This window comes from Eurosta solidaginis, chromosome 2 (genome assembly GCF_040869045.1).
Source record: "Eurosta solidaginis isolate ZX-2024a chromosome 2, ASM4086904v1, whole genome shotgun sequence".
Lineage (NCBI taxonomy): Eukaryota > Metazoa > Arthropoda > Insecta > Diptera > Tephritidae > Eurosta > Eurosta solidaginis.
Genome location: NC_090320.1, coordinates 6,950,213 through 6,976,657, shown reverse-complemented (window position 1 = coordinate 6,976,657; position 26,445 = coordinate 6,950,213). Strand labels below are relative to the sequence as shown.

The following is a 26,445-nucleotide window of genomic DNA, read 5'->3' as shown; positions in this document are numbered from 1 at the left end:
ACGCTGCTAACAACTTACAAAGCAATTGACCGGCTGGTGATGTGCTAGGCATCACCAGTTTGGTCGCCTAACTTAAAAAACTCGGAACTGTCACGGGATGTCTTCTTATGACCCCTGAACATCATCTACATAACGAGGCTCAACATAAAAGATCATAATGAAATTGTGAACAGATAGCTTTTGCTGAATTTTCATAAGCCTGGATATCCCAAAAAACCACTGCTTGATCTAGGCCCGCCTCCAAGAGAGATAATGAAACATCTCTGTTAGAATTATGGCGAGACCCTCGCTGGGTCGCGCCCAGTGAACCACCTTATCAATATACCTGCTACATTATCCAACCCTTGCAGAAGAAAGCAGACTACCAAGGGAGACACGAGTCTCTCTGGCCCAACTTCGTTCTGAATACTGTAACATGTTACACTTTCACTTGTCCAACATCAACCCCGAAATACGTAATTTATGTACATATGTCATGGTGTTTGGCTTTGTTTGATGCAGTAGAAAATTATACCAGCTGCAGAAAATAACCGCTGTGGAACAATATTCTATAAGAGCGCGCAATTACTACCGTATGTTGACGACATTGGGCGTTTTCAGTGAACTAAGGCATTTAGTCCCGGGAATCCTAATCCAGAATTCCGGGCCTTCCAAGCCATTTTTCCATCCCAAAATCCCGGGACTACGTTTAAAAAAAAAAGTGTCCGGTGCCCATTGATATGGATATGTAAAAATATGGTTATGACAATGGCTGTGTCAACTTCACGGGCCTTTGAAGGGCGAATTAAGTAAGTACATATCGCTCATTTACTTCAATAGTGTCATAACTCAAAAAACACGACTTTTGAGTTAATAACATATAAACGTACCCAATATCATGATCTATATTGTATAAAAAAATCTGTGTGATCAGTTAAAAATTTACCACGTGCTATAAAAATGAAAATATGCCTTTATATGCGCAACATATGGCAGGTTAAATCTTTGCATGGCTCTCCTGGAAAATTGTGTTTTTTGAGTTATGACAATATTGAAGTAAATGAGCGATATTTGTAATATTAAAAAACTGGAAATTTTTCGTGTTACAAACTCCGGCAACGCCGAATTTACACCCATGCTTATGCACATATTACCAATAGCATTCAGCAGTCGCCATAGCAATTTTATGATTGGTTAAAATATACATACGTACATATATGTAGATGTATGATTCTATATTTCAGATTAATCGTCTATATATGTACACATGTACATATTATGGTGCAGTGAGGAAGGGTTGGAGCTTGTTTTCAAATTAGCATATTCAATTGTAGTTTTGGATTCAGCAAGAAGTGGATCAAAAATAAATATCGGAAAATGAACAAATTCTCGCGAAGTTGAAAAAGTTTGCTGCGGAATTTTTATTAGGCATAAATTTTGTTTAATCATAAAGTTAAAAGTGTGTTATCTACATGCAAACAATTCTAAAGCAGAAAAATAATCAAAAATGGCAAGATACGATGCACAAATATGCCGACAATCGCCTAATTGTTATAGTAGTGAAAATATATATTTCAACGAATTGCGGCTTAGCGACGTTTCGGCTATAGACCGTATGTGCATTTATATTATTTCAATAAAATTGATGAAATAGTGAAAGAAATTTCTACTACATACATACCTATTTATTAAATAATTTTTAGAGCAACACGTCTGCCGAAAATTTTGGACGCGTATTAGCAGTCGACCGCTGTTCAAGACTATTATCTCGTACCTATATAAATGTCTTTTTCAAAAGCTTTATTAACCATTTTTATGATTATGGGGGAAAATATCTATTGAACTTGTATCTACTGAAAAAGCGGGTCTTAAAGCAAAAAACAAAAGAGGAACGTGAAAATTTGACAGCGAATAATCTAGCTCCTAGGGATGGGACGTACATATGTAAACGCGTAGGTTATCATTTGAGGATTTGTTGTAGATCAGTGCATGCGTAAACGGGGTCTAAGTAACTGTTCACCAAGGACCGGTAGAGCGAAATAACTGAACTTGGGTGAGCAGTTCCTTAAAGTCTTTTTAGTTTATAAACTTTGCAGCAAAGAAAATATTGAACGCCTTTAAATTTCATTCTTCCTTTTACTTTTTTTTCGGATAAGCTGTTTACAATACTTGTCGTTCAATTTCACTATCAAAATTCATCAACATTATGTCTGTATTCAAGGACACTTTTTCCGCTGCACTATGATCTATTGTTCAAAAACTTGGTATCTTCTTTTTTTAGGTATTTAATTTGAGGAAAATAGGTATATCCCAAAAACCAGAACTAATGTAAGAAATCTGATTCAGGTTCAACGTACTGCAGGCCCTTAGAAAAGTATAGGCTAATTTTTGGGTTTAAAAACTGTCGGTCAGCGTGGTCTAAGGTGGCGATAGCAGAAAATGGAATTCATGTTTTACTACCCAACTATGACAAAAATCTAATAGCAATATCTAATTTGACGTGAAATTTGTCCCGTTAATATCACATCACCTTTTATCTATACAAAAAAAAAAAAAAAAAAAAAATACTTGACGCAATTTACATACCCTCTGAAGAGACTACGTTAAGTTTATCTTTCAGTTTGCGCCGTGCTACTTTTTAATTTTTCCTACAAATTAATGGAGTGAAACCCAAATGTGCTAAGCCGACTCCGAATGGCATCCGCAAGGAGACATTTTCGCTGATAAGCTCTTCTTGGCAGAAATAACTCCGGAGTGTATACCAAACAACTGCCGGGTAGCGACTCCGTTTTCAAAAATACTTTTATGTTGCTTTTTTCGAAACTTAAACCTTCATACCACGGCAGACGTATTTTATCTTTACTGTACCAAAAACTGGGGTATTTCGGTTTTCGAAAAGTATTAAGATCCCGATGCATTGCAAAAATATCGACATTTTTGACACATTTAATACATTTTTTTCAATATTTCTTATGTAATGATTTTAGAACAATGGAGTACTTCGTATTGTTCTGACTCTAGCAATAACCCGAGTTGTTACGTATCCACTGCATGTTCAGGACCAAATCTCACTTCAAATTCATTTTATCGATCACCGCAGTATTGTTCCGAGTCATCGCCCAAATTTGATGGTAAGATATTAATAACACAATATTCGGTTTCCTAAATTTGTTTATATGGTTCGAATTTCACCGTAGAGTTTTTCGAAGTCCCCATCGCTTGAAGCCTCTTACAGAAGTATGTAATGTTATAAGATACTCTTATTATTTCTCATTTGAGCCATAGTAAAGCTTGGTTTTAAATATTTTGATGTAGGAAACATAGAAGATTAATGAATATTTCATGCCGTTAAAGATATAACATAATCACTGTTGCCAGAACTTTTCATAAAAAAAGCTAAATGGACAAAAATAAAAAGCTAAAAAAAGCTAAATAAAAATGTTTAAGGCTAAGGAAAAAAGCAAAATTTTTAAGGCAATTTCCATGCGTTTTGTTAATTTTTTTCATAAAAGACATACCAGAATAAACAATTTAAATTAGTTTTTACTCCAATTTCATAAAAGAATATATATGCTATAGGGAAAATTTGTGTACCCAATTTTATTCGTTATGGATCCCGAAACATAGAAAATTGCTTAGTCATAAAAGGGGCGGTGCCACGCCCATTTTATAAAATTTGAAGTTTTTTCCTATTTACTGTTATAAATCCACTTGGGGAATGAAATACTATTGATATAAAGCTCTTTTTCGCAAAGATATAGCTTATTTTATTCGTCCACGACACTTCTAAAAATCTTTTATATAAAAGTGGGCGTGGTCCTTAACCGATTTCGTTAAGTTTTCTTCAAAGCATTCCTTATAGTAAAGCAACCTCGCTGCCGAATTTTGTTATGATAGGTTTAACGATTTTTGATTTATGATAAATAATATTTGTAAAATTTATTTTATAACAAGTGGGCGGTGCCACGCCCATTTTAAACATATTTTTCAAATTTTTATCAAAAGTCTCAATATCAGTCCACACGTCAAATTTCAACATTCTAGGTGTATTATTTACTAAATAATCAGGTTTTTTGTGTTTTCCAAAATGTTATATATATAAAAAGTGGGCGTGGTTATCATCCAATTTCGCTCATTTTCAATACTAACCTTATCTGGGTCCAGGTAAGCTCGTGTACCAAATTTGATGAAGATATCTCAATATTTACTCAAGTTATCGTGTTAACGGACTGACGGACGGACGGACATGGCTCAATCAAATTTTTTTTCGACACTGATGATTTTGATATATGGAAGTCTATATCTATCTCGATTCCTTTATACCTGTACAACCAACCGTTATCCAATCAAAGTTAATATACTATGTGTGCAAAGCACGCTGAGTATAAAAATCAGGCATTATCCTATTCGTGTGAATGAAATTTGCAACGGGTCGTGTCCGTCGTTTAATGACATATCATTGCATAGCTCTTTTGTCTACATGCGGACTTAGAAAACTAATAAATTTTTTATTTCTGAAATTAAAAACTCAATTTGGCTCAGAAGCAGTTTCGAAGCAGATGAAACAGTCATAGAATCGTGTGGCAAACACACGGAACGAACATGATATTGGGTTGATGTTGACTTAATAAAGTAACTGAGCCTCGATTTCTGCCTACCATAATGCTAGCATTATCTGTCCCTTAGCCCCTGTAATTTTTAAAACTAGCCCGATTCATTAAATGTCTCTAAATTATAGATATCTACACCAAACTGTCTATCTGGGTTTTCTAAAATTTTGAGATAAAGCTAAAAAGAGCTAAAAAATTTCGGAAAAAAGCTGAAGAAAAGCTTAATGCTAAATCGCAATTTTTCAAGTTAAGCGGAGAAAAAAAAGCTAAATCTAGCTTGAAAACAGCTAAAATGGCAACACTGAACATAATATTGCATCGCCCTAGGCGCAATTGCCTTCTCTTGAAGGTTTAGCTAAAAGATCAAATTTTTATTCGAATTTTCGACTTACATATATGTATAAAACGCACGGCGACATACATACATACATACCATATACAAATTCCAATTACCTAGTTTGTTTTTTTGAATGCGAAGGACTTATGTCAAAATTGTACTGTGCCGTAAGTTGAAAAGTCAAACCATATTAAAAAAGTACCAATCAGCTGATTTCCGGCAGTTACCTGTATAGTTCCGCCGTGTTAAGAGCAAAGCTTGCTTTATTGACCCTAGTCATTTGTTTAATCATTACAATATTTCAGGTATGTCAACCTACAAGTCATATGACATGTAATTTTTTGATAGGAAAACATTTTAAAGTAGGAGCAGTTTTGAAATCCATGGATGAGAGATGTTTTTTGAATATTTCCCAGTTTAGATTTTTATTGCCAAACGTGAGTAAAATAAAGAAATTATCAAAATAGAATATTCTGATGTCCTTTTGCTTTTAAAAATGTATTCAAAAATTGTATTCTTTTTGTGACTGAAAAACTTTACGAAATTGTAACTGAGCATGTGGTTCCACGCTCCCGTTCCGGTTGGTGTCGAAATTCTTTATGTACAAAATTCTAAAAACAAAAATTCTGCTTTTTAAAATTCTGCTTTTTTAAAATTCTGCTTTCAAAATTCTGTATTACAAAATTCTGTATTAAAATATAATGTTAACAATTTTAAAGAGGTCATGTAATTATTTTGAAAAAGTGCGCCATGCACAGTAATTCTGCGTAGAGCACCTTCCTGCATAGGCGGCCTTCGGCCGCGCTTATAAGAAATAACCCTGGGTTACGCCATGCCAAGTCCGGGTGTGTGGTATAACCGTGGCTACCGCCACGGTTATGTCCTTCTGCGTAGTATACCCTTCTGCGTAGGCAGCCTTTGGCCGCACTTTAAAAAATAGCCCTTAGCCAATCCAATCCCGGCTACGCCATGCCATGATTCCAGAATTTTGAATTCCAGAATTAAACATGCATAATTTTGAAAAAGCAGAATTTTAGAAAGCAGAATTTTAGAAAGCAGAATTTTAAAAAGCAGAATTTTGTTCAAGCAGAATTTTTTTGCAATTTACAGAATTTTGTCACCCAGAATTTTGTTATACAGAATAATGACACGCTCCCGTTCCACTTTATAGTTTTTTCAATATGCAAAAATAAAACGTCAAATAAAACTGCAGTAAAGGCAGTGTTGGTTAGCATATGAGATTTAAAAAATCTAAACAGTTAGAGTCAAGGCGAATTGGCGCCTTGGTTCAGAAATATGTCAGTTAATTGAAATCATGGCGCAACCCAGTGGCGTAGTTTTCTTGGTTTTCTTGCGCCCGGGGAAAATATTTTTTTGGCGCCGTCCCCCCTATATTACCAAAACAATATAATTTTATATATGCAAACATTAATAAACCAATGAAGTCGTAAAATATTTTTTAAATATTTTGTACACGGAGCTTGGCAAAATGTCCTTTGGCACTGGCAAAATTTACATGCGACTCAGGAAAAGAAGTCCCGAGGATAAAAACCCTAACACGCTAGAGGTGGGCGAAGTCGAAAAGGACTTTAAAAGCCTAAGGGAAAAAAGACAGGTGGAGGTCCCCGACGTCACCACCAACGTGCTAGAAGAGGACCAACCGCTAAATGGTGCTGTGACTCGCACAGAGGAACACCCGGCACAACAGTCACGAGAGGCTGAAGGGGGCCTCGAATACTCTAAACCAAAAGGGCAAGGGGAGGACGACGACTTCAAGGCGAAGGTGCTGGAGGGGGACAAACAGCCCAATGGTGCTGCGAGTCCTACAGATAAACCTCCAACACAGTGAAGTGGCGTCGAGCGAACTCCTCCTAACCTTTGAGGAGGGTTCGTTTGACGTGGCGCTGATCCAGGAGCCGTGGCTCTCATCGGGAGGAAAGGTTTCTGGACTTAGCGCGCCCGGGTTTGGCGTTTACTACGCGCAAACGGAAGAACGGGTGCGAGCTGTAATAATGGTAAGGAAACAGCTGCATTCATATATGCTGCCTAATTACACCACTGAGGATCTCGTAGCGGTGGCCGTTGAGCAAAATAATACGCAGGCATTTATCCTGGCGTCCTGCTACATGGCCCATGCTGCGAAGGTTCCACCGATGGAGTGCAAAAGGCTAGTGCAGGAGGAAGGGCGCAAAGGGCGGTTGGTCATAGGCGCAGATGCAAATGCGCACCACAATCCGTCGGGAGGAGCAGATACGAACGAGAGAGGCGTATCTTTGTTACATCCTGCAAACCAATTTGCAGATAGCCAACATCCAGCAATGTTCTGGATTTTACATTGAGCTCCGAGCGTGATATATCAAGGTATGATTGGATGGTTCTTGATAGACCATCCTTCTCCGACCATGCGTATATCAGCTTCAGCATCCCCCTAAAGAGGGTAGAGAAGGGAGGAACCTTTAGAAACCCTAGGTCAACGAACTGGACTAAATTCCAGAAACATGTAGAAACAAAACTGGGACAACCCAAAGAGGTTGCTAATGTAGAGGAACTGGAGGAGTCGAATGAATTCCTAACAAGGACGCTGATGACTGCGTATAACAAAGCTTGCCCTCTAAGAAGATTCAGAGGAAAAGCAAAGCCGCCATGGTGGAGCAATGAGCTGAGTCTTCTAAGAAGACAGGTAAAAGAAATGTTTAAGCTCGCTAAGACCGCGGAAAGCGAAGCGTGTCGGGACGAGTACACGGATCTACTGGGGATCTACAAGCGTGAAATTACCAGGGCGAAGAGAAACTCATGGAAAAGTTTCTGTACGGACATAGAGTTCTCCAGCGAAACAGCACGGTTGAAAAGTCCTAGCAAAGCGAAACATAGTCCAGGGACTAATAAAGAAAGAGAACGGGGAATGGTCACGTAATAGTGAGGAATCCCTTGAGGTGCTCGATACACATTTCCCATCGGGAGACGGTTTAGAAGAGCCAGCAGACATCACTCACACTTCGATCACGGAGCTAGTAGTGCCGGGCTTGGTGACCGATACCAAGATCGAGTGGGCAGTGAAGACGTTTTCTAAGTTTAAATCGCCGGGCCCAGATGGTATATTCCCGGCCATGCTACAAGTCTCAAGTAGGGTGGTCGTGGAATGGCTTAAAATAATATTCGATGGGTGCATAAGACTGAATCATGTACCGCACTCTTGGAGAACTGCTCGTGTAGCTTTTCTACCAAAGGCGGGGAAGATCGGTCACGTGTATCCCAAAGACTATAGACCTATTAGCTTAACATCATTTCTGCTAAAAACCTTTGAGAGGCTGATAGATGTTTACATAAAGTCCAACGTGGATGAAAAGCTGCTCTCCACAACACAGCATGCGTACACCAAAGGCAAGTAGGTAGACACCGCATTGCATAGGGTGATAAAAAGCATAGAGAAATCCCTGGAATATAAGGAGTATGCTCTGGGAGTATTCTTGGACATTGCCGGGGCTATCAATAATGTTGCAAAATGGGCGATTATGGATGGTCTTAATTACATTAAAGTACATCCTGCCTTAATCAGATGGATCGGCTGCATGTTAAATTGCAGAAAGATTAAATCACAATGGGGATTGTACGAGGCCAGGAAATCAGTGGACAGGGGCACGCCGCAGGGAGGGGTGCTATCACCTCTGCTGTGGACGCTGGTCATCAACCAACTGCTCAGGCAATTCGATGAGGGACCCGTAAAACTTACGGCTTACGCAGATGGCTTTGCAATTGTCATAAGTGGAAAGTGCCTTCCAACGATTAGTTCTTTGATGGATCGGGCGCTTCGGGATATTCATACCTGGGCATCTAATGTCGGGTTGAAAGTCAATGCGGAGAAGACGGATATGGTCTTGTTTACAAAGAGGTACAAGGTCCCAAATTGGACCAGGCCTAAGTTAGGAGGGGTGACCTTACAGGAGAAACCTTGCAAAAAAAAACTAGGAATAATCGTAGACAGTAAGCTGTCATGCAAGCTCAATGTGGAGGAGAGGGTCAAGAAGGCCTCAACGGCACTCTATGCATGGAAAAGAATGCTGGGGTGTACGTGGGGCCTGTCGCCCTCTCTTTCTCATTGGGTTTTTACAGCGATTGTAAGCCCTATTCTATACTATGGAGTTCTTGTTTGAACAACATACCTCAAAATATTAGAGGGGGTATGCAGACTATCGATGCTTAGCATTACGGGAGACCTGAAAACAACCCCGGCGGCTGCACTGTATGTCATTCTGCACATTCCACCTGTAGATCTGGTAGCAAAGGACAAAGCATTAACGACAGCAACCATGATGAAATTTGGCAGGAACGTTACTCCTATTACTATATATACGCTTAATAAAAATTAGCAAAATCGGAGAAAGTCCACGCCCACTTTAAAAAAAAATTTTTTTTAAAGTAAAATTTTAACAAAAAATTTTACATCTTTACAGTATATAAGTAAATTATGTCTACATTCAACTCCAGTAATGATATGGTGCAACAAAATACAAAAATAAAAGAAAATTACAAAATGGGCGTGGCTCCGCCCTTTTTCATTTAATTTGTCTAGGATACTTTTAATGCCATAAGTCGAACAAAAATTTACCAATCCTTTTGAAATTTGGTAGGGGCATAGATTTTATTTATATTTGTTTTCTGTGAAAATGGGCGAAATCGGTTGAAGCCACGCCCAGTCGTCCGTCTGTCCTTCCGCATGGCCGTTAACACGATAACTTGAGCAAAAATCGATATATCTTTACTGAACTTAGTTCACGTACTTATCTGAACTCACTTTATCTTGGTATAAAAAATGAACGAAATCCGACTATGACCACCGCCACTTTTTCGATATCGAAAATTACGAAAAATGAAAAAAATGCCATAATTCTATACCAAATACGAAAAAAGGGATGAAACATGGTAATTGGATTGGTTTATTGACGCGAAATATAACTTTAGAAAAAACTTTGTAAAATGGTTGTGACACCTAACATATTAAGTAGAAGAAAATGAAAAAGTTCTGCAGGGCGAAATAAAGAACCCTTGAAATCTTGGCAGGTATTACATATATAAATAAATTAGCGGTATCCAACAGATGAAGTTCTGGGTCACCCTGGTCCACATTTTGGTCGATATCTGGAAAACGCCTTCACATATACAACTACCACCACTCCCTTTTAAAGCTCTCATTAATACCTTTAATTTGATACCAATATCGTACAAACACATTCTAGAGTCACCCCTGGTCCACCTTTATGGCGATATCTCGAAAAGGCGTCCACCTATAGAACTAAGCCCCACGCCCTTTTAAAATACTCATTAACACCTTTCATTTGATACCCATATCGTACAAACATATTCTAGAGTCACCCCTGGTCCACCTTTATGGCGATATCTCGAAAAGGCGACCACCTATAAAACGAAGGCCCACTCCCTTTTAAAAATACTCATTAACACCTTTCATTTTATACCCATATCGTACAAACAAAGTCTAGAGTCACCCCTGGTCCACCTTTATTGCGATACCTCGAAAAGGCGTCCACCTATAGAACTAAGGCCAACTCCCTTTTAAAATACTCATTAACACCTTTCGTTTGATACCCATATTGTACAAACAAATTCTAGGGTCACCCCTGGCCCACCTTTATGGAGATATCTCGAAACGGCGTCCACCTATGGAACTAAGGATTACTCCCTTTTAAAATACTCATCAACACCTTTCATTTGATACCCATATCGTACAAACAAATTCTAGAGTCAGCCCTGATCCACCTTTATGGCGATATCCCTAAATGGCGTCCACCTATAGAACTATGGCCCACTCCCTCATAAAATACTCTTCAATGCCTTTCATTTGATACACATGTCATACAAACACATTCCAGGGTTTCCCTCGGTTCATTTTCCTACATGGTTATTTTCCCTTATGTTGTCACCATAGCTCTCAACTGAGTATGTAATGTTCGGGTACACCCGAACTTAACCTTCCTTACTTGTTTCTGCTGATTTTACCCACAGCGAAACAAATGGAAATTGGAAATGAATATATAGCTAAACTATTAATTTCATAAAATATTTCAACCGAAGTATTATAAATTGTAGATCTTGGAAGGGGGGGGGGGGGGGCGATTAGGACGATGTTATAGATTATACATATATAAAAGCTAGAAAATTTAAAATTGTTTATGTAATTAAAACAAACTTTTATAATTTTCATAAGTTCCATATCAGAGCGGGGGAGGGGGATGGGCGATGACCCCCTCTCCCCCTGGATCCGCCACTGTGCAGACACATATTTCGATAAAAAGTTCTGTTCCATCGAAATCTGTATTATACAATTCACCAAAGTCCTTACAATTTCGTCGTTATTATCCCTGTTTAACAAATTTCCAACTTCTAAGAGAAATCCAAATATCAAATTAAAGTAATTTAGTCGTGTAAGTCTTGTACGTATTTTTTGTTGGAAACGATCAAGAACATTTTTCATGACGCGAGAAATTTCACATTCTGCTGAAAGACCAATATCTCTAGCCGATTTTGCGGCGCCTCCTTTCACCTTTTAGTATATCAATATTCCATTTTTCACAAAGAGACTTCGCTTTTTCTATTGTTCTTCACAGAGAGTGCCTCGAATTTCGGATTCACGTTTGACAGTTTTTGTTAAAGCATTTTTTAATAATTCCTATCGTAACGTTGAACATGAGAAAAAAAGATATATGCTTTCAATTATTCCACAACCTGTCGCAAGTGTTCTGGATATATGCATGAATTTTTTAGTATAGAAAATTTTTTCCAGAAATCAGTTATAATAAAAATATAAACTATCCAGGAAGCTCTGCTTTGCGGACCATATGGCGCCCCCCTATGAGTAGCGCCCGGGGCAAGTTGCCACCTTTATACTGGCTCTGCAAAACCGGGCTTAAAACAGCAAAAACTTCAAAATGTTATACAGTTTTCACACAGAAACTTAATCGAATTACAATATTATTTAATGAAATAATTAAGCTTCCCTTTGCATACAGCACCTTTTGCTTCATTAAGCGAACATCTGTCAGCAGCCCCAAAAAAATATTTCGTTTTTACAAAAAATAGTTAAAATGGAAAGCAGCCGTTTCGTTATTAACTATAAATACAATCAAAATAAAATGCATGCGCAACTACCCACAGATGTTGCACCTAACCAAATATGTGCCTATTTTTGAAAAAGCCGTATTATCTTTTGCAGCAAATGCAGCGAAATTAAATTTTGAATTTTTCGTGTTTTTCTATTTTTCGTAAATTATTGAAAATAATCTATTTTTGATTGTCATTTGTTACATTTACAATAAAATTCGAAACACCAAGTAAAACCGACTGGATTTTTCACTCGATTAGGCATTCAATAAAGCATGCGCGGTTCCAGGGGGAACTTTTTTTGTATTGACTGTAATGAAGTATATAATATTAATCTACATAGTAGTTTCTTATCACACAACGGATTTTTACTAATTTTTAATTTTTCTTGTTTTTTATTATTTTTATATATATTTAAAAAAATACAGCTTTCTCATCATTCACTCTTAATCTATCTTCATTGTCTATGGTGTTTAACTTTTCGCCTATCTGTTGTCTATCACATACATTTATTACTTCAGGTTCTGACTATTCTACTATTTTATCATTTTGCTGATTAACTACTTCGCATTCTTCCCGAACTATTAAATCGAGCAGACGTGTCTTTTATTTTAACGCCTAAACTACTATGTAGATTAGTATTATATACTTCATTACAGTCAATACAAAAAAAGTTCCCCCCTGGAACCGCGCATGAATAAAGCAATAATGTGATAATTAAGAATTTGTATTTTGTATGGAGGATTGGGTTCAATTAGGTCTTTAATGTAGAAAACTTGACTAATTATTTCATTAAGCCTCTGTGTGAAATTGGCATTAGATTTGTTGTAATATTCAATAAATATTTATTTTATTTAAAAGCGAATTAATTCGTTTATTTTATAACTTTTGTTCTTTGCTATTTCCGCCTTTTTTATTTACTTTCTTGATTTCTTTCAAGATTCGGGCAAAGACTTCCATGAGATTCTTCTCACACCCACTTCAACGAAAGCAGTTGCTGTTCCTGCGGTGCGCATTATTAAGAAAAGAAATACGGCCAACAAAAAGGAACGGCGAAGAACACAAAGTATCAATAATGCTTTCACATGTTTACGAGAAAAAATTCCCAATGTACCGTCAGATACTAAGTTATCAAAGGTAAATAAAAAATAAAATTTATGTAAACAAATAGGTACTTGTCTAGCTAAGAATATACATATACACTAATACAAATCCCGATATGCCGGTATATGGGCAAATGAGTTGTAGAAAATAGCTGGTGGAAGGTATTGTACATAACCAGGCCGCCACAGTTATGTCTGCGTTCGATTATGATGCTATAGATCTGACACCGAGCGGCTAGTGATTTGACACATTTCCTTTCCCTTAAACATCTGTTTGGCTAGTACCCAAGGATATAGATTCCTGCAAAGGACTATTACTTCGGCAACGCTCTCCGAAACTTGTAGAAGTATTTTTGCTCCTAAAACAACATGCTGGAACCTGATACTCCGATAAGGCTCCTCACGTCAGAAGTTATTACATAATAGATATTGGCTTTTTACGACATTAGGACCAAAAACATCTTCTGGATGCTTATGTAATTAGGCAGGATGTGCACTTTGTAGGTACTCAACTCATAAAATGTGAATTTGTTTGGATCATCCTTCTTCTTAATGAACCCGTAGGAGTAGAATAGCGATTTACGACATAAATCAGCTCTTATTTGCATGTTCACTATAGTAGACGCAGTTCTAGCTCGAATTTTCGGTATGATACCCACTAGCCCCTTTCTGGTATCAGCATGACCACCGTGGGAACGTTTTTTTGTTTTGTTCCTTAAATCCTCGGGTAGAATTATATCTCTTGTCTGTTTTCCATACATATCTATATATCAATCATTGAGTTCCACGTACTAGCGGAAATGTATGTAAGTCTTAATCGTCGGTTCATCAAAGTAACATGTCTTCATATCGTATTAGTAAATTGTTGAAAAACTCTGCCGCGAATCGTACTAGTCTCAAATTGGCGCAGAACTAAGAGATGGTACTAGTTATTAATCAGTCCGCTCGCAGATTTATGGTGTAACCAGAATGGAGTTAGGTACCATTAATATGCCCTTATGCTATTGATCCGAGCTACGGAGTAAAAACCCAGTGCTATTTTCATATTTTTGAGTTAATATCGATACGAGTACGATTTTCAAAACAATATTTTTTTTTTTGTTTTATCCACTTAATTTCAGATAAAAACATTAAAATTGGCCATTTTATATATAAAGTATCTCGTGGAAGTATTGGATGGTGATCAGGATCCGAAAACAGGATTTAGTGCAGATTTAAGGCCACTCCATAGGAAAAGTTCCAGTGATAAGAGATCATATTTGAAACATGATATAAAAGTAAGACGTATAACTTTTTGTATTGACATACATATATTCTTATACCTTAGGTACTTTTCTTTCATTGGGAACATAAAATATATTATATAGAATCGTGGGACCTGGCTGACCATGTTTTTCATTCATCATTAATTGTATAGCAAGTTACTCCAGTCATCCCTGCTTTGCGATAGCTGGTACCAGTTGAAAGCATTAAGTAAGATCAAGTCTTTATCCATATCTCTCTCGAAAGTCAGTGGAGAGCATCAACCTCCTTTGATATCAAACACTGTGCTTAGACCAGAACGTCTTCATCCTTTCAATATGACCTAAACACCATGGACTTTGTATTTTAATTCACTGCACTATGTTCATGTCTTCATAAAACCAATATATCTCATTTTAAAACTGTTCTACAAAACATGTGCCAGTCCAGTGCGCTGGGCTAACTAGTCGACTAAAATCGCGAGATTGATTTTATTCGACCATGTCGAGAGTACAAGGTTGTTGTTGTATTAGCGACTAAGACACTACGAAGGTCTTGTGGAGTCATCCAGCAAAGAAGTGAAAAGTGCACCATTAGATTAGATGTGACCACGTCGAAGCTTTTAGATCATCGCTACCCAGAGTCCCGTCTAGAGAAGACCCATGAAAAGAGAGTAAAGAAAAAGACTGGAGAAAAAGGCAAGCAAAAATATGGGTCTAGCAGTCGTGAGCACAAGACAACTTTGATTTTGATGTTATCGTAGAGGGTGTCAGCTCTTTTGCGTCTTAGCAGCTCTACGGAAAGTTTATGACCTTTCCCGTTACGGCGAAAGTCGTAGGAAGTTGATAGATGAGCTGTATACCAATAGACACGAACATAGTACGCGGAATAAAAGTGAAACGCATTGTTGGCTAGCTTATGTTATGCTTGGAAAGGGGACGACTTGATCAGCCTTGACGTTTCCAGTTGGCGTTAGTTATAAATAAAAAGTGATCAGTTGCGCGCTTCGCTATAAGACGGGACGTTTATAGCCTATAGACTTTGAAACGCCATTTAAAGATGGTAATAAAAAATATGTTAAATAACGATGTAAAGTTGATTATTACTTAAAACAATGTTGCGAGTTTGACAAAGTTGTAGAAACTTTGTAATAGCACTTGTTTTCGCCGAAATTCTGCAAAAAAAGGGTGGTTTCTATTTTGTGGGTGTCATAATGCTAATGTTTTTTCATGTTTGGTACATTAATTACCCCCATACACACTTGAATTATTTCCTTATTTCACTAAAAGCAGACACTGATAAAGCGCACACTTGACACTTGCCCAAGCGCTGGAAGTCAACAGCAGATGCTGGTTCCGCTTGAGAGTGTTCAATAGGAAGATGTATCTATATATGTATGTATGTATGTACATTAGGGCGGGTCAAATAGTATGGCAAAAAACCAGGTGCACATCCAGTTTCAGAAGCTATGGGTCATATTGAGCAATATTGTCCATGGGACAATATGTCTGAAATGATAATTTTATTAGAAAATATTTTTTTTTTTTAATTTTTGTTATTATTTTTGTTAGAAAATATTTTGGGTTATTTAAAAATTGAATTTGCAATATGGAAAAGTAAAATATTCGTCGATTTTTGGAACAAATTCGTAGATTTTCCCCAAAAAGAAGCAATAAAATGCGAAAAATAGTAGGAAAGCGCCCTATAGCGGCGATTATTTTACTTTTCCATATTGCCAATTTAATTTTTAAATAGCCCAAAATATTTTCTCATAAAGATAATAATAAAAATTTCTAAAACAAATATTTTCTAACAAAATTAGGGAGGCTCGAAATTCATTTCAGACCTATGGTCCATGGGCGATATTACTCAGTATGACCTACAGGTTCAGAAACTGGATGTGCCTTTGCAACAATAAATTTGACCCACCCTAATGCACATACTTAAGAGGCAATAGCGCCAAGTAACAAGTGCATATGCACTTTGCTCCTTATCCAATTAGACATTAGCGTGAGTCACGAATTGTTAGTTTTTGTTTATCGGAATATAATTTTTGTATTTTCAAGCTTCGGTAATGTAAGAATTTCGAAAAAAATGACCTGGACCAATTTTGAACGGACTTCATAATGGGACATACTAACTAACCATGGCGTATTCAGACCCAAGGTAGGGGGGTAAGAAAAATCTTCCAAGCTTTACATGTAGGTTGGCTAATTAGAAATATCCGCGCTTATTCTATTCCAATCGTTTTTCTAAAAAATAACGTTGACGCCGCGGTAAAAGTCGGTTTTAGTGAAAAGTGGAGTTAGCAGATTTTTCCGCGGTGCGATGGTAATGTATTCTAATATCCTTTTTAAAATATTTCTAAAAATATACAAGTTTACGTGAACTGACCCGGTTTTTGCAATTTCACTAACAATGGGATTTCGTAAATAAAGAATGATCTGAAATACCTAGAGATAGCAGACGGTAACTTGTATGTTTATCTCGGTATTTTATTCTTGTGAGAAAGATGTTCACCCTTTGGACATGTTTTTTCACGAGGGCGATCGAATTATTTTTCCACTGTAAGGTCCAAAAACACTACATGATCCCTTACCTGGTTTACCATGGGAATCTTAGAGCCACAAAAAAGGTGGAAGGCTGGATGAGTTAGGCAAGAAAAACGTAACCCTTGAAGTTTGTACCGTATATGCCGTGATGGGAGAAATAAAAAGTTGGCGTTGTGCTTGATCGGTCAAATTAGAAAGTGCATGGGCACTAGGCGGAAGACTATTTAAATACTTTTGGTGATATCAATTGGCGCCAGTTAGACCAGTGCAGAAATTACTCGTGTGACTTGTTGGACGGCCAAAACCCAAGACACTCTAATGTTTATACATAAGTATGCAGTATACAGTATTGTGCAATATAATAAGCACATTGGGCGCTATCAGTGAACACAAGTTTTAAGGAAGGGCCCGGCAAACTTGCCATACACATATCCATATAAATCTGCCCCAACCAAACTTATGGAAATTAATGCAATTGGGCAATGGTACCACTATAACGGGTATCTGCCAATGTTTAAAGCCCCGTCACATAATCAGTCTTTCATATAAATGCGTTTAACACAATTTTATGCATAACGAGTAGATTGCACGTATTTTAATGGATAACGGCAGATCGAACGACACTGGTACCATCTGACATGAAAAAGTAGCCAACTTCCAACTTTTGTTGCAGGCAAAACATAAGAAGAGTTAGACATTTGCTTTGGCTTTTGGTGTTTCCAAACTTTGGTAGTGCAATTATTTTTCCCACTTGGTATTTTTCTAACATTTTTCACAGTTAAAAACTGCAATTTAACAAATGAATAGGACACAAAGTATGTTAGCAAGTATTTTTCTTTTATAGTGAGAATGAGAGTATTCGCGAAATTTTGTATGTGAATGGCCAAGGTGAAATAAACTTCAATTGCCAAATCTGAAGTTCCTCTATATTTACAAACGCTACAAACGCTACATCTTGTGCGACTGTGGCGATGTTACGCGCATACATAAGATTGAGTTGTACGCATTTATATGAAACACTTTATTGTGGCTCGGCCATTAGTCGTATGGGGGAGGATAAATGTTTATATCTTGTGATTAACACAATTGTGCACTCCCACAAAATTAAAACAAACTACAATAAAATTTTATTGATACCAATATTATGTTTGTGTGTACCAGAAGATAATGTTTTTTTAATCGTTATGCCTTATTATTTTCAAGAGCTTAATGGATTTCTCAATAAATGCCCAAAGCTTGAACCAAATATGTACTTAAGTCAGAAAACCACTTTTTTGATAAGTTTTGAATATGTAAATGAATAAATAGTTCCGCGATATTTTTATATATATGTACATACATATGTATGTACGTGTATTTGTGACTGAACTCATGCCAAACGACTAAGCCGATTTTGATGAAATTTTGTGTGTGAGATTTGACGATGCTTTAGATTCGGTATAGGGATACCTCTTTGACCAAGAAACTTGAGAAACTTTTATTTTCGTGAAAAGGACCGAGCTATTCCAAAAAATCTAATTTAGGGTGCGATTCGCTAGATATTCAGGGATCGACCTATTCTAAATTTAAATAGTGCATGGTAGGATTGAAATTTGGCACAGGGGTACTTCCTTGACAAGCTTTTTATTTGAAAAACTATTGTGATAAATCGCATTCAGGACAAAGAAAGGAGAAGAAGGTAAGTATAAAGATGGTGAGGGAGAGGAAAGAAATTTGGAGTAGGAAATCAAACTGGAGAAAGTGCGACGGAAAGATATGAAGGAGAGGAAACCCGAAAAATAAAAGATGGACAAGCAAAGAGGACCGATATAATAAGAGCCGTCACTCGTTATTTTTTAGGCATTTATTCGATGTAAGCTGTGAGGTAGTCGCTACTTTTTTTTATGAGGGACATTTTTGAATTGCCTCCCATTTATCCATGCGGTGTTGTCACTTTATGCAAACGTGCTTTTTGGAAATAGAGTCAAATAATTAGTTAAATACTGTCGGAAAAATAAATACAAATACCCCATGAAAATGTATAGAAGACATTTATAAACATCTCGCCCAAAAAAAAGTAGCCACTACCTCACAGTTTACATCGAGTAAATGCCTAAAAAATAACGAGTGACGGCTCTTATTATATTGTAACGAATTTACTTGCAAATCCTCTTATTTGCCCTTTTGCTAAGTTCGAATCACTAAACTGTTGAATAAATAACTCCAATATGTAGGGCACAATAGACCAATGGTCGCAGTGCGATCCTCAATTAATTATCTAACTCCAATATGTAATAATGCAAAATGGCCTTTATTAAAGTACTTCACCATAACACTCAAACTGTGCAACGAATAGCTTGCTTAATAACCAAACTGATTGATAGCTCAAATGAAACTCTCTACTATTCAAAATAATACTGCTCTTGCTCGCTAGATAGCGTCTTAATCGAAATCTCAAATCAAACTGAATTCCAGCGCCTCTACAATTGCCGCCTTTTATACTCTTTGATTTCAACCTTCGCATCTTCTAGGCAATATCTATCCTCTTTGGCATAACCTGATTAAGGTTCAGTTGGCCTTACTAATACATAAATGAAAATATCATTTGTAAAGATATGAGCGATTGACTATCAATAGAAATTTGTCGCGGCTCCTTTATTTATTTGTCTGATCAACGCCCTAGACTGATGAGGAGTGTGATGCCTAGTACCTAGAACCTACCTAATTATTTTCTAGCTTTTAGTATTATATTTACTTAATGTAAGTATTGTTTTCAATAAAACCATTATACTTAAAAAAATTTTTTTTATTTTATCATTATCAAAAAATCGTTTTGTGTGATACTTATTTTCGTTATCAAATTATTACGAACAAACAAGAATATAAAATATTTGTTTTTTTTTTTCCTTAACAGAATACTCATCGATCAAATAAAGGACGCACTGGCTGGCCGCAAGACGTCTGGGCATCTGAGTTAATTCCCGAACAAGAGTGATAAAACATCAGTGTGATTTATGTTGGTCCTGTGTGTTTTAAGCAGTTAATCTACAACACATTCTTAGTGTATTTATGTGTATTTATTTGTAAATTAAGCTAAGATAAGGTTATATCTAAATTGCATACGTATTACTCAACTTAATAAATATCAAATGCGCTTAAAAATAAGGTCATTGTATAGATAAGAGAAATTTTCAAAAAGTTGCTCAGAATTGTTTTTTTTTATAGAAGCTGTCAACAAGTTAAAAATAGCCGCTTTCAGCAAACACAGTTAGTGTTTTTGATCAAATCAGCGGTTTGGATTTTATTTCAAATTACTGTGCCCAAGTTTTGCTTGCACTATATTCAGTCAACGTTTTTTTAATGAGCTATGGGCAGTTCTTTGACATTTCAAAGTGCTGGTTATGAATAAAAGCTTTGAAACGTATCAGTTATAGTTCTGTTCGCTGAAAACGCGCTATAACACTGATGTTAAATCCCTTTTTTTTGGTCGTGGGCTGGAAATATCTTATTATATCTATCAGACACTACATACATACACTACTGGAAAAAATTAGGATATAAAAAAGCTAAATTTCAAACAAGAAATGGTCGTACAGGAAATCAAAAAATAGATATAGTGCAAAAAAATAGACCTTATTGTCAGGGCCGAACTAACAAGTAGGCTGGGGCCCCCTATTTTAGCGAAAAATTAAAAAAGACTTCTTAAATTTTCTTACAAACATAAAATTCTAGAGAGCGAAAGAAAAATATAATCAGAACTGAAAATACATTTTAATCAAATAAATAAAACTCAATTGACCACATTCAAAGGCGACGAACTAGACAAGGTTTCTAAAAAGGACATTTCCGACTCATTTGACAAATTTTATGAGCGTGCAAAGAAGTGTATCGAAGTTAAAGGAGAGTATATTGAGGAATAACAAAGAATTATCTCAAAATGGTCATTGGTTGTTTTTATTTTGAAAAATTTCGGTTATTTTTGGAACAGAGGGTGTAGAAGCCTTCAAGCGGAAATTTCAACTAGAATGATGAATGAGCGAATGATTAATGATGGATGACAAATAAATGAATGTATTGTAACGAATTTGGGAATTTCCTGATATTTTGCACCTTCTGCTAACGTTCGTTTTGCGGAACTGTCGAATAAATAACTCCAATATTCAGTATTGTAATATGGTCTTTATTTAGTCTACTTTGGGACTAGTACAATTATACTTCAATATCGCGTACTTCACAAAAGCGTGGTTAAATCAAACGAATTACTGATTACCCTGCTTGCGCGGCTTTTATACTCTCGGTTTTCTCGTTCTCTCCTAAGGTCTAGCAATTTCGCGAACAGTTGTAAGTTATGCTTGGTTACCAGTTATATACATGTGTATTTGTAGTTTATGCGTGTATATATGTGAGTAACTATTTCGACTGATGACTACATGTGTGTGCGTGAGATAGTCATAGCCATTTGTATAAGTTTCTAATGGAAGATCAATTAGCCGATGTATTTCTTCACACAGAAATAGCTCTTCGTTTTTTAATATTAATGATCACAAATTGTTCTGCCGAACGATTCTTCTCGCAATTAAACAGAATCAAAGCTGCTGAAAGAGCCACAACGCGACAAGAGCGACTTGAGATGTAAGGTATACTTTGTATTGAGTAAGATTTATTGAACAAAATCGATATTGATGATATAATTGATGAATTTGCCGAGACAAATGTAGAAAACGACATATTTAAAATGTATATAGTAATTTTATTGATATTATTACAATATGACAATCAAATTTTTATGAAAGATATAAGTTTGTATTTTTTAATCGAAAAAAGGGACCCGACGTGAAAAAGGGGCCCAAATTGATGGTTGCCTAGGGCCCCGTTGAGGATTAATCCGGCCCTGCTTACTGTAGTCATTTTATAAGGCTGATTTTCTTATATTGTCTTCGGAACGTTATTAGAAGTCACTAACCTGATTGCCAGATGCTTTCCATAGTGGCTTTGTTCAGCCAGACACTTTTCGTAACACTGTACTTTTCCGCAATACAAAAACAAAATTTTTTTCCAGTAAAAAAATTTAAATTTTTTTTCAAAATTTTGTATTGGAGTTTCATTTTGAAACTACTTGAATGTTCCTCCAAGCTTACGATTAAAAGTGTTTGCCGCTATAGAAAGTGTCTGGCAATCAGGCTAGTGGTCTAAGGTCTAATTTTTGCAAATTTTTTCACCATATCTGCTAAAGCCACTATGACTCAAGCTTCATAGTGTACCAACGTTCCTACTTCAAGTGGAAGTATGCGCTGAAGAAATTTCAGCTTTTATAACATGACGAAGGTCTGGCAGCCATGGGCTCTTAGCCTATTTACTATCTACCCAAAACGGGTTTGTTAAAAGTTTCATTGTCGCATAGGGAACAGGGAACACTCTATACATTTTACACGTTTTCTGAATATTTTAATATTTGAAAAGAAAAAAGCTAGTTTTCGACATCCCTGTATCATCGCAATTTGCTCATATTTCAGTTACACCTTTTGCACAGTTAATGAATCTTACAATGACAACATTTTCACTAACTGGAAATATCAAGACTTTCGAGTAGGAAAACTTGACGTGAAACGACCCATATATCTCTTATTTGTTTTCATTGTAGGTATTCTTAGGTAGTCTATGGAGCTAGAGAATAGACAAAAAAATGTAATTCTTATTGTTTATAGTTTTGAGATAATTTTCCTAAAATAAAAAAAAAATAAAACACAGATTCCTATGAACACGTGTCCAAAAGTACTTGAGCACTTGAAGTTGAAGATTTGTTTTGATTGAGTTTGTAGCCCTTTCAATTGGATATAAATACATACATACCTACAATCATATATAAAGCCTTTAACAAATTTATTTTCGGAAATTGCAGCCTAATTAACCAGGAATAAACATTTACAGGAATAACAAATTAAAATACCATAAATATATACTTTTACGAGTAAGTACTGGCAGACTGGAAGTGAAAGTTCAAAAAATAAAAAAAATTGAACACAAACAAATGAATACATTCAAGCATGCATACCCTTCATGTTATTTAGATACCTGGGGTTACACCATGTTTACATATGCACTAATCATAGATAAATGGAATCTCTAAACTAAATATAATAGCGAAGCATCACATTCCATTGAGCTGCATCGGAATTCGATGCATTCCTTCAGCGTTAAATGTTAAAACCAAAGAAACTATAACTTAAGTCTTGGAGTAGGGCAGGATTGGAAACGCATGCTTTCCAACCACCCTATGAGAGCGACTTAGGCACACTTTCTCGAAACTACCAGTTTCTCTGCAGTTCGAACTTCGAAGTCTCATACAGTCCGATAGTTTGCACATAGTCGGATCGCTATAATAAGTAACTACAGATAATTATATATAGCGTACATATCAGGGCTCTGAACTGCATCCAGATTTTTCAACTATCCGGATAAACCGGATTTTCGAAAACCGCATAGCTAAGCAAAAAATATGACTGTCCGGATATCCGGATTCATAAATGTAATAAAACGAGCAAACGGAAAATCCGGATATCCGTATGTCCGGATAGTGGAATATAAAAGTTGAATTTCTGCATATCAGAATTGAACGAAGCAAACATCGAAAAATGATTCACAAAATATGTTTGTAGATTATTAAATTAACGTCAAAAATTAAAAAGCTACAATTTTCCAAACAAGTGAAAATAAGAAAACTGCCATTTGTTTATATTGTGAAAAAACGCTACAAAACAAAGGATCGACATCAAGTCTATGGAGCCACTATCGGTTTTTTCAAGTTCAAGAGACTGGTAGGGACGCAAATGCTGTTCGGGGTTTGAGCCCTGACATAACCAGTCATCCATACAGTGCACATACACGTCAATTGAGTGTTACTTTAGGAATGAAACTACCGGAATGTTGTGGAGTCATCCAAAAGGTTCTTAAACTGGTGATGAGTTTCAAACATTCAGGTAAACATATGCTCTCGATAAACATTTAATACAAACTGAAAAGACAGTTAAAAAACTAATCCAAAGTTCTCCAACTAGGTGGAATTCAGTTCTTTTTATGTTGGAAAGAGTTAAAGAGCTTACATCTTCTATTCTCGCAATTTCGGACAGTGACTGGGATGCAGTTGATGTTCTAATAGATTTACTCACCCCTTTTCGAAATTGCGACAAATGTGCTTAGCAGTGGCAGCGAGATTCCAATTTCTAAAGTGAAACCCATCATTCATCAAATTATTAATAAGCATCTGAAATTTAAAAACACTGATACGAGGACGGCAAAAATATTCAAAGAAAAAGTAGCTGCAGACTTGAGAAGACGTGTTTCTTCTGAAGACATTGAAGATCCATCTAAAATATCAGTATTGCACATCTGGCAAGTTGTCTTGATCCGAGGTTCAAGCAGTTGAAGCACGTTGAGACCGAAGCTTTTCGTAACAAAATAAAAAATCATGTGGAAAAAATGGGAATAAAATGGGTGCTGCTGATATGAACGCCCAAGAAGAAGCTCCGGAAAACAGTGATCTTATGGCCATGGGTATACTCCTAAATGATAATGACAGTTACACAAGGGAGGAAGACGAGTTGCAGCGCTACTTATTCAAAGAACAAATAAACCACAATCTCAGTACCAGCAATTTGTGGCAAGACCGTGAAAAAATATATCCCAATCTGTCGAAACCTGCCACTTCAACAGCTTCTGAAAAGGTATTTTCAAGTGCTGGAAATGTAGTTCGTCCCACACGAAATTTTTTGAGTCGGGAAATGATATCGGCACTTGTTTTCTTACACCAGAACAAGAAGAAAATAGTTTAACATCATATTACATATTTCTCAATACGAGCCTTTTTTGTATTCACTGCTAATTGATTTAAAAGCCCCACGAATTTATTGTTATTAATGTTAAATAAACATATATGGTACATCAATTTGTTGCTTTCACTGGATATCCAAAAATAAAAATACGGTTATGAAGAAACCGGATATTCATGCCGTCCGGATTTTATCCGTGTCAACGGATATCCGTATGGATATCCGGATATTCGAATATGCGTAGCCATAGTACATATCGCTCATTTGCTGCAACGTCGTCATAACTCAAAAAACATGACTTTTGTTATTAACTCAAATATATAAACGTACCCAATATCATGATCTATATTATATAAAAAAATCTTCGTGATCAGTTAAAAATTTAGCACGTGGTATAAAAATGAAAATATGCCTTTATATGCGCAACATATGGCAGTTAAAATCTTTGAATGGTTCTCCTGGAAAATTGTGTTTTTGAGTTATGGCGACGTTGCAGCAAATGAGCGATATATTAAAATATCAATAACACTTTCCTACTTATTTACTTAATTGGCGTTTAGACGGTTATACGCAACAAGTCACCAGTCTCTTCTTCGTTGGGCTAATTGGCGCCAATTGATAGCATCAAGTGAATTTCAATCGTTTTCCAGCTGGTCTTTCCAGTTGAAAGGGGCCGCTCTATTCATCAGTCATTCGCATAACATAACCTAGCCAGCGTAGCCGCTGTGTCTTAATTCGTTGTTGATGTCTGCATACAGCGCGTACAGCTCAATATTAAATCCTCTTCGGTACTCGCCGTCGCCGATGGGTAAATCTTTCGAAGAACTTTTCCACTTCTGCACCATATACCAGGACAAATACCATAACTGACTGAAGATCATGATCTTCGTTTGCCGAGTGGACTTTACTATTCAACTACCTACTCAGTCCAAACTGGCATTTGATGACAATAGTGAACCGTCGTGAATCGTGGATTTCTAGACTGACGTTGTTGTTTGGGTTAGTGCTGGCTCCCAAATAAACAAACTTTTCTATTCCGAAATTGTGGCTGCCAGCAGTGACTGGTAGTTGCCAAGGAGCAAATGCGCTGACTCTTGGCTTGCTGACAGCGGGTACTCGTTTTGTCCTCATTCACCATCAAACCCTTCTTGTTCCAGTTTGGAGTATGCAGAACTTACGGGCGCGGGTTTTAAGGCGGATGATGTTAAGTAATTTCACGTTCTTATATTGTTCCAGAGCGGTTAAGTTTTGCAGCTAGCTCGGAAGGGTCCTTTCCAATTATGGACTGGGCAAAGAACATCTAGATTCCAATCGTCGAGCCTTAACAACTTCAAGTCGACGTGTTTGAATAACTCCGCTGGCAATCCATCAGCGACCGCCGTGGTGTGGTGGTAGAGTACTCCGCCTACCACACCGAAGACCCTGGATTCACGCTCCAGGCAAAGCAATATCAAAATTTTAGAAACAAGTTTTTCAATTAGAAGAAAGTTTTTATAAGCGGGGTCGCGCCTCGGCAGTAATTTGACAAGCATTCCGAGTGTATTTCTGCCATCAAAAGCTTCTCAGTGAAAACTCATCGAAAAAAATTTATTGATACCGGCCCATATATTTATTTTTATCATATGTACATTGCCATCAGAGGCAAAAAATTATCTAGTTATTTAATTATCCGTTTAGAGTTAAGTTCGTAGAAGATTTAAAATT

At 36.6% G+C, this 26,445-nt stretch overlaps 1 protein-coding gene across 1 annotated transcript; it reads left to right on the top strand.

Moving 5' to 3' along the window:
* The first annotated feature begins 1,299 nt into the window (after positions 1 to 1,299).
* Positions 1,300 to 20,808, top strand: Hand (heart- and neural crest derivatives-expressed protein). The gene is made up of 5 exons (XM_067764220.1): positions 1,300 to 1,592; positions 2,967 to 3,110; positions 12,980 to 13,176; positions 14,264 to 14,419; positions 19,830 to 20,808. Exons 1-5 carry the CDS (start codon positions 1,487 to 1,489, stop codon positions 19,908 to 19,910), a joined length of 684 nt encoding a protein of 227 aa, XP_067620321.1. The 5' UTR covers positions 1,300 to 1,486; the 3' UTR covers positions 19,911 to 20,808.
* Positions 20,809 to 26,445: the final 5,637 nt, after the last annotated feature.